This window comes from Centruroides sculpturatus, unplaced genomic scaffold (genome assembly GCF_000671375.1).
Source record: "Centruroides sculpturatus isolate CEXI.00-Female unplaced genomic scaffold, Cexi_2.0 scaffold379, whole genome shotgun sequence".
NCBI classification, from domain to species: Eukaryota; Metazoa; Arthropoda; class Arachnida; order Scorpiones; family Buthidae; genus Centruroides; species Centruroides sculpturatus.
The window spans coordinates 79,725-92,286 of NW_019384620.1; the positions used below are offsets into that span (position 1 = coordinate 79,725).

General features: G+C 34.7%; 2 protein-coding genes across 5 annotated transcripts; both read left to right on the top strand.

Annotated features, from left to right (window-relative positions):
• Nucleotides 1–581: 581 nt before the first annotated feature.
• LOC111625459 lies at nucleotides 582–3,403 on the top strand. 3 transcript variants are annotated; one of them, XM_023368607.1, is made up of 7 exons: nucleotides 582–851; nucleotides 928–1,008; nucleotides 1,253–1,297; nucleotides 1,828–1,968; nucleotides 2,263–2,304; nucleotides 2,891–3,043; nucleotides 3,189–3,403. In XM_023368607.1, the coding sequence occupies exons 1-7, from the start codon at nucleotides 819–821 to the stop codon at nucleotides 3,273–3,275; spliced, it is 582 nt and encodes a 193-aa protein (XP_023224375.1). In that variant the 5' UTR covers nucleotides 582–818; the 3' UTR covers nucleotides 3,276–3,403. The 3 variants fall into 3 exon arrangements, with proteins under 3 accessions (XP_023224375.1, XP_023224377.1, XP_023224376.1); XM_023368608.1 differs by having other exon boundaries at nucleotides 601–851; nucleotides 2,263–2,298; XM_023368609.1 differs by lacking the exon at nucleotides 1,253–1,297 and having other exon boundaries at nucleotides 583–851.
• Nucleotides 3,404–10,199: 6,796 nt separating this feature from the next.
• LOC111625450 lies at nucleotides 10,200–11,715 on the top strand. 2 transcript variants are annotated; one of them, XM_023368600.1, is made up of 4 exons: nucleotides 10,200–10,370; nucleotides 10,665–10,706; nucleotides 11,297–11,449; nucleotides 11,595–11,715. In XM_023368600.1, exons 1-4 carry the CDS (start codon nucleotides 10,299–10,301, stop codon nucleotides 11,679–11,681), a joined length of 354 nt encoding a protein of 117 aa, XP_023224368.1. In that variant the 5' UTR covers nucleotides 10,200–10,298; the 3' UTR covers nucleotides 11,682–11,715. The 2 variants fall into 2 exon arrangements, with proteins under 2 accessions (XP_023224368.1, XP_023224369.1); XM_023368601.1 differs by having other exon boundaries at nucleotides 10,202–10,370; nucleotides 10,665–10,700.
• Nucleotides 11,716–12,562: the final 847 nt, after the last annotated feature.

Below are 12,562 nucleotides of genomic sequence, written 5' to 3' on the forward strand. Positions count from 1 at the left end.
ACTTTCGGCAGCAAGAATTTTACTGGCGAAATTTTTTCTCTTTGAGCTATTAAATTTATTTACTATTTTGCTTGGAGCGGGATTTATGGAAAGAATTTTCAGTACGTACCCGGGAGCTTCCACAAAAAGAGAATTAAAATAAACCGGCGACATGTTGCTGCTCAATTTCCCTTGTAACATTTAAAATTTTGGTGGCTCCATCTGTTATATTAAATTTTAAAATCTTTTTAGTATTTTTAACTATTACAAAATGGCAAAAAGCTTAATTTTGAGGGTAGGGATGAGTTTTGTAAAAAATTGTAAATGCTAATAACGAGTAAAAATGTCATAAAAGTCCGGCCATACTGGAGATACACACACGATCCCCATTATCTCCCCACCCCGTCGATTTTTAACCGCCAAAATTTAACAGCGACAATCCTCCTAATAAACAAATCTCCTTTCAAAATTTCAGAAATTTTCGACAAAAAGCAGAGGAATTATTTAACTTGAAAGAGGATGGACATAATCGTGTCCTCTCACACACTCTAATCATCCATACATACAGAGAAATGCCGAACTTGTTTTTACATTTCTCGATATTTCAAGATCTAAAAACGTAAAAATTTTCCATACTTTCTCTCTGTTATATAGATATATAAAGCCAGGAAAATAATATAGCAATGACGTTTTTTTAAAGTCAAAATAGGCCTACGATTGTTTCTCATTGCAGCCCATTAATTGATTATTGTAAAACAATTTCCGTCTTTAATTGTTAATTAAACAATGACATACGAAATCCCATTGGCTTTTTTTCCCCTGTGTCAGTAATTATTAACATGAAATTTCCTAGTAATTCCGCTGGAAAGAAGGTAAGGACTATTTACATCAATTAACCTTAAGAAATGAAAAAATGTTTAATTAAACTCACTTATTCTTTCGTTTAAGAAGGAAGATGCTTGTCCATACGTTACTGACAGAAAAACAAAATCCGACAGAGCAAACAAAACAACTGCAACACAAACTTCGGTACATCCTTGTAAATCGTAATTAAGTATACAGTCGACCCCCCCCTATAACTCTGTTGATAACTCTGTTTTTATATGAATTCCATATTGTACGAGTCACTTAGATTTTACAAATACGTGAGCCGTTCGCAGCCCGGCACACGTATTTGTAAAATCTAAGTGACTCATACAACACGGAATTATCAAGTGTTATAGGGGGGTTCGACTGTACAGTATTTTAATGAAATTCATTTTTATTTTTTCAGTCCATCTGCTATTGCCGGAAATGCGGCGGACAAAATGAAAATAAAGTAAATGAATAATATATTTGTTATTTTATACTCGATCCCTCTTGTCTTTTATTGGGCTGAAATTTGAAAAAATTGTAAACTTATAAAGTCCCAACGTCGTCCTTTCGTCGTCGGTTTTTCTTTAATTTCGAGAAAACGGAGTTAAATAGATCAAATCCGAGACGGGATGTGGAAGCGGGAGAGCCCGATTAACTGTATAAAACTTCCGGTTTGCACTGGAAGTTACGATATTTCAATTTAAATATCCCCCCCTTCGCCCCGAAAGGTGTTAGATGAGCGGCACGACAGTATTGTTAAGGAAACGGTATGATTTACAGGGGCCAGCCACTACTAATTTGAGGTGGAGAGCATATATATTTTAAATTAAATAAAACTAAAAATATTAAAAATTGCAGCCCTGCATTGTGATCGCGTCACAAGAAATAATTGCTCGTTTATACCGTAATTTACAAAAGGCAAAAATATATATAGGCCTCTACATAATTCAATTGTAATTTGCAAAATTTATAATCGAATTATATTAAAATTAGGCAGGAAAGAAGAGAAAACTTTCCCTAGAAGTGGTGAATTGCAATCCTCCGTCCAAAAAGCAGAAACTGATGGGAAAACATCCGTGTAAAGTACCAAATAAGAAAAGAAAGTACAAGAAGAAAACAACGGTGGCCCAAAAAGTAAGCCATTTTAATTTCTTTTCCTAAATATGGGTCTAAATCAGTATTTCCCAACCTTTTTTTGTGCTATACCCCACCTAAGCCTTTCTAAAATTCTTATGCCCTCCTAACATATACAACGGCTATATAGTTAACTTAAACTCTGGACGAGTCCATTTTCGAATTGTCTCCCTTTACAATCCAATTGCCCCCATGTGGGCATGGGCCCCACGTTGGGAAACACTGGTCTAAACGATTTATTGCTTTTACGATTCTCAGACAATTCTATCATAAAATAAATTACTTTTTTTTCAGAAAAGAAGTTCAGTAAAAAGAACAAACCGAAGAAAGGTAAAGGTAGTCTGTTTCTCCTGTTTCTAACCCTCAAAAATAGAGTAAATTTTAAATAGAACTATTTTATAAGACACTTAATGCGATAAAACATATTAATAGGTTAATATATAAATATATTTAAAAAATATATAATCTAAGAACAGTCGACCCCCCTATAACACTGTTAGTAATTCCGTTTTATATGAATTCCATGTTGTACGAGTCACTTAGATTTTACAAATACATGTGCCGGGCTGTGAACGGCTCACGTATTTGTAAAATCTAAGCGACTCGTACAACATGGAATACATATAAAACGGAATTATCAACAGTGTTATAGGGGGGTCGACTTGTATAGCCGTTTTTCACTGGCTCTTAAAAATATATTCCAGTTTACGCATAAAACAATATGGTAACTGTATGTAACAGTTTTTTTCGAGTCTTTATAGTCTAAATTTTTAAATGTTTTAATAATCCGGGCCTACAACGGAGGCAATGGGGAATGGGGGACGGTTACTCGACACATCTGGAATTTAATAAATGAAATTTATTTTTTAATTATTTAAATTAACATAAAAATTATGCTCAACGATAACGTTTTCTTTTCTAGAATAAAAATAACTTAAAGAAATTGCGTATAACATCGAACAACAAACGTAACATCCGCCGGAACCAAGTTAAACCGAAGAAGTCGTTACGTCGGATGTGCCAGAAACATTGGGCAAAATCCAAAAATTGCATTCCTCCAAGTTCTTCTCCTTCAGTAATTTTTTAAAATATTCTTTTTTTATCTTTAAATTCGATAAGATCTACCTTTAAATTTTCATAATTCTAACATAACTTTTAACGAAATAAATTCAATTGTAAGCAAGAAAATACGACATGACCATCTTCCGTTATTTGTTTAGATCTTGCAAAATCCTTCTTTGCGCAGAGAACTTTGCAGAAAGATCTTCAAGGCGGTGTTAATAGCTGCAGTCTGCATGATTCTGTAGAATAAAAATCTGAATACCATTTGAAGAAAGATACTAATTTATCATTTCGAAAATTTATTTTGTGGTTCTCTTCGTACAAAATCAATAAATAAACATATAAAAATAGCTGAATTTATTGTTCACATGGGTATTCTGTAGATTTAGTTTTATAGTAAGAATAAGAAGTCAAAGTGACTTCTTATTCTTACTATAAAACTAAATCTACGATTTCGGGTTATTCCATCCACACATTGGATTCAACTGCTCCATTGTGTTCGTGGCCGAACCAACAATACGCTTGCTAAAATGGCCGTCTTAATACCCGCGGGGAAAAGGGGGAAGAAAAAATATATTCTTGACGTAGCCCGGGAATGAATAATTGAACAGACTTACCACAAGGTAGTGACGGGGGCGGATAGCCGACAATGGGGCGATCGGAATCAAAGTGGGTACGTGGGATCGAATCTGGACGGGTCGAAAAATTCCCAGCAAATTTTTGGGGGTGTTCCGACCAGATACATTGAGACTCTGTCCCTCACCACCCAGCCGCCTCATTGTAAGCCTGGCCAAACCCATAATAGGCTTGCCAAAAAGAGGTCCTCTTAATGCTCGCAGGGTGGAAAGAGTTTTAAAGAAAGGAAGTAATGTAAATTTTTCTTCTAACAATAGATTTTTCCATTTATCGATAATGCAGTTGGTCATAACGTAACACATAGAAACGTGAAAATATCCAGAAAGAGTCGCTTAACCTTCCCGGCAACATTTCGAATTATGGTGACGCCATCTGTTAACATATTTTATTAAAAAATTGTAATATTTTTAAGTATTATAAAATGGCAGTAAGCTTAATTTTCAGAGTAGTGATGAGTTTTATAAAAAATCGTAAAAGCTAATGCTAATGTAGGACTTAATGACTTTTAAGTCCCTACTGAAAATACAGATGACTTCCATTATCTCCTCACCCCTCGACCTTTTTTCCGCCTCTTAATTGTACTTAATTGTAGATTTAAGTTTACCCCTTTTTTATTCTAGCACATGTTGCTATACTTCTCTAATGCGTATAAGGATGGAACTAAAAGATTTTTAGCTCCTTTTCCTCCCCCTTTTTCACCTTTCTCTTCTCATCAGTGGTGTGGTTTTAACTATCACTACAATCTCAGGTATTTATGTTTTATTGTATAAACTAAATATCTTTTATTACACCTTTGTACTCGTATTTGTATAAACCTTTTATTTTATAAATCTAAATATTTCAAAGCATGCGATAAAACTGTAAATCTGTAGTAAATTTGGCTGATAAATCTGTTATAATAGGACTGAAGAGGGGCGTTAAGCCCGGAATGCATATTTCCATACAATTTGTCCTTTATATATATATTTCAATATCCGCGTTTGATAATGGCCGTGATGGATTCTCACACCTACATATGTCTATCCTTATACATCAGTCTATATACTGTACTTCGGGGCTGAAAGATGTGATTTAAGTAGTATAGAAATGATGCATTTTGGATTACAAAAATTAATTAGTATATAAATTTAATATAAAAAATTTTTTTTTCGTAAATAAATTTNAGTAAATATTATCTTGGTTAGTAATTTCAAATTAAAATGAAGCCCTAATGTGTGGATTTACACGAGATGTAAGTAAATAATGCAAACGAGGATATCCATTGTCTTTTAATAATAAACCCGATATTTGTCCCGTCAAAATTTTTTTAACCTCACTATTTTGAAGAATTCTCGAACTGTGTTCCTCCTGCCATCTTGTTACAAACTTTTATAATTTTTTCCATCCGCATCACCTAGCACATAAAAATGAAATTAACTCATATTTTCGAAGACAATTATAATCCAAATATACACATATATGGCACATAATGAAAGAATATAATATTCTATTATTCCTGCCGTTTTGAGTCGCTCTCGACGTAATCACATAGAATATTGCATCAAGCAAGGATAATGTTTGGATTTTTTAATGAATTAGTTTTAAAAAAAGACTAATGTAATAAAGGTTAATTTTCTATAATTGTTCTTATGAACTTTTGATTAAGCGGAGGTTATAAATCAAACGTTAATAACGCCATAAGTTTCTTGGGAACTTTCCAAAAGTCTCCAATAAAAAAGTTTTTTCTATTAAGATATGGCAACGCTTGGTTGCCTCCGAGATGTATTTTTTACGCCAGTTCATTCAATTAAATCAATAGCTTTAGGAAATACAACACTTTGATAAAATTTATTCCGTAAACGGTCACTTCTGGTGACGATGATAGAAAATGTGTATATTCGCTACACCTGAAGGAATAAAATACAAAATTATGAATAGTTTTTAAAGATTATTATTATTTATGGTTACTCGGATGCTATATATGAAGCGTGCAATGCCATAAGACTTCACATTAATTCAACTTCAAAATAAAGCCTGTGATTAGATCGACCAGCGGTGAGAAATGGCAGAGAAATGGTACTTAATCCAAACGTTTCATTTATAACAATTAAAACATGGCCGACGTTATTTCCATTTTAAACATAAGAATATCACAAATACGCAAAACTCCTTGTTTTCGTTTACCATTTCCGTCATTTCAACACACCAGTGACAGTCTAAAACAATTTTCACATACGGAGACGACCTTTTATTGGAGGTCGGCAATAAAAGGTCGTCTCGGTGTGTAACCGCATGGTCGATGCTACGTCAAGATGGCACGTCGGGACTGACATCACTGTTCTTTATGGGAGACAGAAATCGCCATGGCGGTTATATTTTGTTTCAAGCGCGAGCGGTCGCATCTGTAGGCGGTCGGATTCGGGATGGAGGAGGTCCGAGAGACAGCGCGTCCGGAAGAAGTGCACTCAACTACAGAGTTAACGTAAACAAATATCCGTTTATTTATGTAAGATGATATATGTATTTACAGCTATAGAACGTTATTCAGGATTTCGGTATAGAGATTTTAAGATTATCGTAGCGGGTCCCCAGCTGCGAGAGAGAGTTTACATTCGATCGCGGGCTGATAAACAAAGAATTGTACTATTTTACAATTATTATAATTATGTTAACATCAAGCATCAAGGTAAATACCTTGATGCGCTGTTCGAGTCAAGTTCGCTCCTCGAACAATTTGGGTCAAGTGTTCGCTCCTCGAACACTTGACCCAAATGGGCAGGGTATCGGATAGTTCGATGAAGAACCGTCGGTTGGTAATGTTAGCATCAGCCTGTGGAGGTTAAGTAGATACTCGGTAGGTTAGATACTAGCTCTGGAAATTGGTATTCCGTATGGGTTATTGGTGGCGCAGAACTGGACAATGTCGAAGCACGGCGGAATCCCTGGTCCGCGCTGAGGTGGTAATGAACTCGTGATAATCGGCGAACTCTCAATGACGGACCGACTCCCGATGACGGACGAACTCTGGAGATGGAGAACTGCCTAGTCTTCATCGATTTTTCTCTTTTATTTGAGGGTCCTTTCCTTTTCTTAACATTGCCAAGATGGGCACGAGAAGTTCTGCTTCTTTTAACTTTTTAACTCTGGTATTGAATCCGGATCGAACCCGTGGTCGAATCCGGACGGGACAAAAAATTCCCAGGAATTTTTCGGGGTGGGCCGTCCAGATCAGGTACCTCACCGTAATGGCCGGCTAAAAGAGGCTCCCTTAGTGCCCACAGATTAGAGAGTTTAAAAATAAATAAATAAGCAATTATGAAATTTGGACAGTTTTTCAGTGTTCTAAGATAATAATTAACATAATTACAATAATTGTAAAATAGTAGAATTCTTTTTAGAAGGTCCACTACTGGCATCTATTGGCATCGGCATTGTTCTGTCTGGCAAAGAGTACAAAAGCAAAATGAACACTACGAAATATATATTAAGAAATTCGGAAAACATCTGGCTTAGATCTATATCTAAATGGCATCATCGGTACATAATTTCCTGCTTGAATTAAAGGATTTATGAAATCCCGCTTCAACTCATTTCTATTGAGTTTTTCTAAATAAACTAATTAATCATTAGTTTCCAATCATTAAATAGCATTTAACTCTTCTATTAGCAAATTATGTTAATTATCGCATGAAAATATTTCTATAATTTTTTGCGCAGTTTTGTTTTGTAAAAGTGATATCGATTCTTTGAAAGCGCCGCTATAACCTTGAATATTTTACAATGTTATAGCGAATATTTGTCTTATAAGGGCATTTTGTTTCCGAGTGTCCGCTGAAACCAGGTTGCATTATATTATAGAATTATAAATTAACTAACGCGTATATAAATATTAGTTTTATTTCTAGTGGAGGAGTATTAACCCCGGGGGTTCTGCTTTAGAAGCGTTCATTGCTAGAAGGATTGCAAAAATCTGGACTTATTTTGTTATAAAACGCAAAATTATTTAACTCTAATTCTAATTAATTACTGAATATTTTTGATTTTATGGTAAAATTAAGCAGCAGAAAGTAATTGACAGTAATCGAAGAATAAAATTAAAATGTGGGATGATCAATCAATCGTGAAACCTGGCGTGATTGCTAGAAATGAAACGTATTTAAAATACTAAAATAATAATAATAATAATCTTAGGCAATTTTCCAAATGTCTTTCATGTCAAAACAATGGCTTGTTTCTTTCTTTATGTAATAATACGTTTTTGGTAGAAATGCAAACGTAAAAACCGTGTTGTTTTCTTTAGAATTATGCGTCCGAAAATGTTTTATTCAAATATATTTGTGTAAATTTAAACGAAATACAGCTAGCATTTATTCAAAATATTAAATAATAAGGATTTTATGTGATAAATAATAGAAATAACTCTGTTTCGTATTATATTATGGCGAATCGTACTTTGCCCTTACAATTTATTCGTAATTTACAATTATTCAAAGACTCGAATCATATTATAGTATTACAGTATGATTTTTGAGAGGAATTTTTGAAGGATCAAATTACATAAACATATGTTCGAGTAAAATGGTTGATCATCCCATTTTCCTTTTTTTTCCCCCATAAAACTCCCCTAAGAGATCATTTTTTAGCGAGCCTATTATAATTTCGGCCAGACCAACAATAGTGTGGCGTGGTGACGGACGGGGCTCACAATATTTTGATCAAAATCACGCTGGAAAATTTTTTCTAATCTGATCCGGATTTGAACTCTTGTTTTCCCTAGAGCGGGGGGGGATGGTTCTGTTATTTGACGGTCGTATTATATAGTTAAAATTGTATTTTCGGGAATTTTATATCAATTTATGCTTCTGAACTTACGAAAATTATGACGAATCGTTTAAGTTTTTCCAGGAGCAGTTCGATCTTAAAAGTGGATACGGACGGCCGGATGGCCGAGAAGTCGAGATAACTGTGTATCGCTCTGGGGGACCCGGGTTCGAATCCGGACGGGCCGATAAATCCCCAGTTCTTCGGACCCCGTCCCTCGCCACCCGCCCCATTGTGGATCTGGCCGAACCCATAACGGCTTATGATTTTTAACGTATAAAAATGTATGCAAACATATAGTATGTAGGTCGTGCGCACGAGACATTGGGAATTTATTTCTTTCAATCACTTCAAGCGGAACAATGTCACTTCCTTTCTTTCTTTTTCGGATTGATATGGGAAGAACAATGTTACGATGTTAATAAAACACAATATATTGTATATATTTGGGCTGCAATTTCAAGCTGCAGATTTATACATTCCCACCCTGGTCTGTCCGTCTTTCGTTAATCTCGAGAACGGAATTAGATGAAAATCGAGACCGGATACGGAAAACGTTCGAAACAACATGGGGAAAAACATATTAGACTAGTTAAGCTTAACTAGCCGGAAACTATTTATATATTACTATTTACATACAACGTTTATACTATTTTCTTTTCAATACTGGATGTATTAATCGTGTAATTTATAATACGTACAGTACATCGATAAAATTCTATTATTTCTTTTTCGACATGTGACACGTTCGTGTAGTCATCCTTCTTCCCCCGCTCTCTCTTGCTAGCGTGACTGCTCTAGCTGTTGAATTGTATGAACAGCGAGCGTACTCTCGCATCGCTGCGGCACGTGTGACTAAATATCCAGATGGCACAACACACTGATTGGTCAGCTGAATGACGTCAATCTACGAAAATCGGTAATGTTGATCGACTAGATTAAACTTCGTGTTGTTGTTGTTGTTGTGAGAGCGGGCAGACATTATATAATAGTTATAGACATTTCGTCTAAAACTTGATAAAAGGCACTTATTTATAATTTCACTAGCTCTTGTGTGTATTGACATTGCAAATTAAGTTTTTTTTTTTTAACATTCTTTATTAGACAATACAGTATTTTTAACCTTACAGAAACTTGTATTTAATGTTTTATATAGCCTATATATTACAATAGAATATGCTAAGTAAAAATGCAGATTAGTTAACAATTTAATATATATTATCACCTAAACATAATTCATACTTTATAATGCATAATTGTTAAAACATTTTAAATAATAAGTTGTTATTTTTTTAAGATTNAGAATTGTAAACTTATAAAGTCCCAACGTCGTCCGTTCGTCGCCGGTTTTTCTTTAATTTCGAGAAAACGGAGTTAAATAGATCAAATCCGAGACGGGATGTGGAAGCGGGAGAGCCCGATTAACTGTATAAAACTTCCGGTTTGCACTGGAAGTTACGATATTTCAATTTAAATATCCCCCCCTTCGCCCCGAAAGGTGTTAGATGAGCGGCACGACAGTATTGTTAAGGAAACGGTATGATTTACAGGGGCCAGCCACTACTAATTTGAGGTGGAGAGCATATATATTTTAAATTAAATAAAACTAAAAATATTAAAAATTGCAGCCCTGCATTGTGATCGCGTCACAAGAAATAATTGCTCGTTTATACCGTAATTTACAAAAGGCAAAAATATATATAGGCCTCTACATAATTCAATTGTAATTTGCAAAATTTATAATCGAATTATATTAAAATTAGGCAGGAAAGAAGAGAAAACTTTCCCTAGAAGTGGTGAATTGCAATCCTCCGTCCAAAAAGCAGAAACTGATGGGAAAACATCCGTGTAAAGTACCAAATAAGAAAAGAAAGTACAAGAAGAAAACAACGGTGGCCCAAAAAGTAAGCCATTTTAATTTCTTTTCCTAAATATGGGTCTAAATCAGTATTTCCCAACCTTTTTTTGTGCTATACCCCACCTAAGCCTTTCTAAAATTCTTATGCCCTCCTAACATATACAACGGCTATATAGTTAACTTAAACTCTGGACGAGTCCATTTTCGAATTGTCTCCCTTTACAATCCAATTGCCCCCATGTGGGCATGGGCCCCACGTTGGGAAACACTGGTCTAAACGATTTATTGCTTTTACGATTCTCAGACAATTCTATCATAAAATAAATTACTTTTTTTTCAGAAAAGAAGTTCAGTAAAAAGAACAAACCGAAGAAAGGTAAAGGTAGTCTGTTTCTCCTGTTTCTAACCCTCAAAAATAGAGTAAATTTTAAATAGAACTATTTTATAAGACACTTAATGCGATAAAACATATTAATAGGTTAATATATAAATATATTTAAAAAATATATAATCTAAGAACAGTCGACCCCCCTATAACACTGTTAGTAATTCCGTTTTATATGAATTCCATGTTGTACGAGTCACTTAGATTTTACAAATACATGTGCCGGGCTGTGAACGGCTCACGTATTTGTAAAATCTAAGCGACTCGTACAACATGGAATACATATAAAACGGAATTATCAACAGTGTTATAGGGGGGTCGACTTGTATAGCCGTTTTTCACTGGCTCTTAAAAATATATCCCAATTTACGCATAAAACAATATGGTAACTGTATGTAACAGTTTTTTTCGAGTCTTTATAGTCTAAATTTTAAATGTTTTAATTAATAATCCGGGCCTACAACAGAGGCGATGGGGAATGGGGGACGGGTACTCGACACATCTGGAATTTAATAAATGAAATTTATTTTTGTAATTATTTAAATTAACATAAAAATTATGCTCAACGATAACGTTTTCTTTTCTAGAATAAAAATAACTTAAAGAAATTGCGTATAACATCGAACAACAAACGTAACATCCGCCGGAACCAAGTTAAACCGAAGAAGTCGTTACGTCGGATGTGCCAGAAACATTGGGCAAAATCCAAAAATTGCTTTCCTCCAAGTTCTTCTCCTTCAGTAATTTTTTAAAATATTCTTTTTTTATCTTTAAATTCGATAAGATCTACCTTTAAATTTTCATAATTCTAACATAACTTTTAACGAAATAAATTCAATTGTAAGCAAGAAAATACGACATGACCATCTTCCGTTATTTGTTTAGATCTTGCAAAATCCTTCTTTGCGCAGAGAACTTTGCAGAAAGATCTTCAAGGCGGTGTTAATAGCTGCAGTCTGCATGATTCTGTAGAATAAAAATCTGAATACCATTTGAAGAAAGATACTAATTTGTCATTTCGAAAATTTATTTTGTGGTTCTCTTCGTACAAAATCAATAAATAAACATATAAAAATAGCTGAATTTATTGTTCACATGGGTATTCTGTAGATTTAGTTTTATAGTAAGAATAAGAAGTCAAAGTGACTTCTTATTCTTACTATAAAACTAAATCTACGATTTCGGGTTATTCCATCCATACATTGGATTCAACTGCCCCATTGTGTTCGTGGCCGAACCAACAATACGCTTGCTAAAATGGCCGTCTTAGTGCCCGCGGGGAAAAGGGGGAAGAAAAAATATATTCTTGACGTAGCCCGGGCATGACTAGTTACACAAACTTACCACAAGGTAGTGACGGGGGCCGGATAGCCGACAATGGGGCGATCGGGATGAAAGTGGCAGCATTCCATTCCGGAGGTATCCGGGATCGAATCTGGACGGGTCGAAAAATTCCCAGCAAATTTTTGGGGGTGTTCCGACCAGATACATTGAGACTCTGTCCCTCACCACCCAGCCGCCTCATTGTAAGCCTGGCCAAACCCATAATAGGCTTGCCAAAAAAAAGAGGCCCTCTTAATGCTCGCAGGGCGGAAAGAGTTTTAGAAAAAGGAAGTAATGTAAATTTTTCTTCTAACAATAGATTTTTCCTTTTATCGATAATGCAGTTGGTCATAACGTAACACAGAAACGTGAAAATATCCAGAAACAGTCGCTTAACCTTCCCGGCAACATTTCGAATTTTAGTAACGCCATTTGTTAACATATTTTATTAAAAAATTTGTAATATTTTTAAGTATTATAAAATGGCAGTTAGCTTAATTTTCAGAGTAGTGATGAGTTTTATAAAAAAT

What these genes read in the sequence shown, in the direction of transcription:
- LOC111625459 (XM_023368607.1), top strand. Translation starts at nt 819, where the DNA reads ATGAAATTTCCTAGTAATTCCGCTGGAAAGAAG. An exon ending in GTAATTCCGCTGGAAAGAAG is followed by an intron (nt 852 to 927) that starts GTAAGGACTATT and finishes CTTTCGTTTAAG; the next exon opens with AAGGAAGATGCTTGTCCATA. An exon ending in CTCCAAGTTCTTCTCCTTCA is followed by an intron (nt 3,044 to 3,188) that starts GTAATTTTTTAA and finishes TTATTTGTTTAG; the next exon opens with ATCTTGCAAAATCCTTCTTT.
- LOC111625450 (XM_023368600.1), top strand. Translation starts at nt 10,299, where the DNA reads ATGGGAAAACATCCGTGTAAAGTACCAAATAAGAAAAGAAAGTACAAG. An exon ending in AAACAACGGTGGCCCAAAAA is followed by an intron (nt 10,371 to 10,664) that starts GTAAGCCATTTT and finishes CTTTTTTTTCAG; the next exon opens with AAAAGAAGTTCAGTAAAAAG. An exon ending in CAAACCGAAGAAAGGTAAAG is followed by an intron (nt 10,707 to 11,296) that starts GTAGTCTGTTTC and finishes TTTCTTTTCTAG; the next exon opens with AATAAAAATAACTTAAAGAA.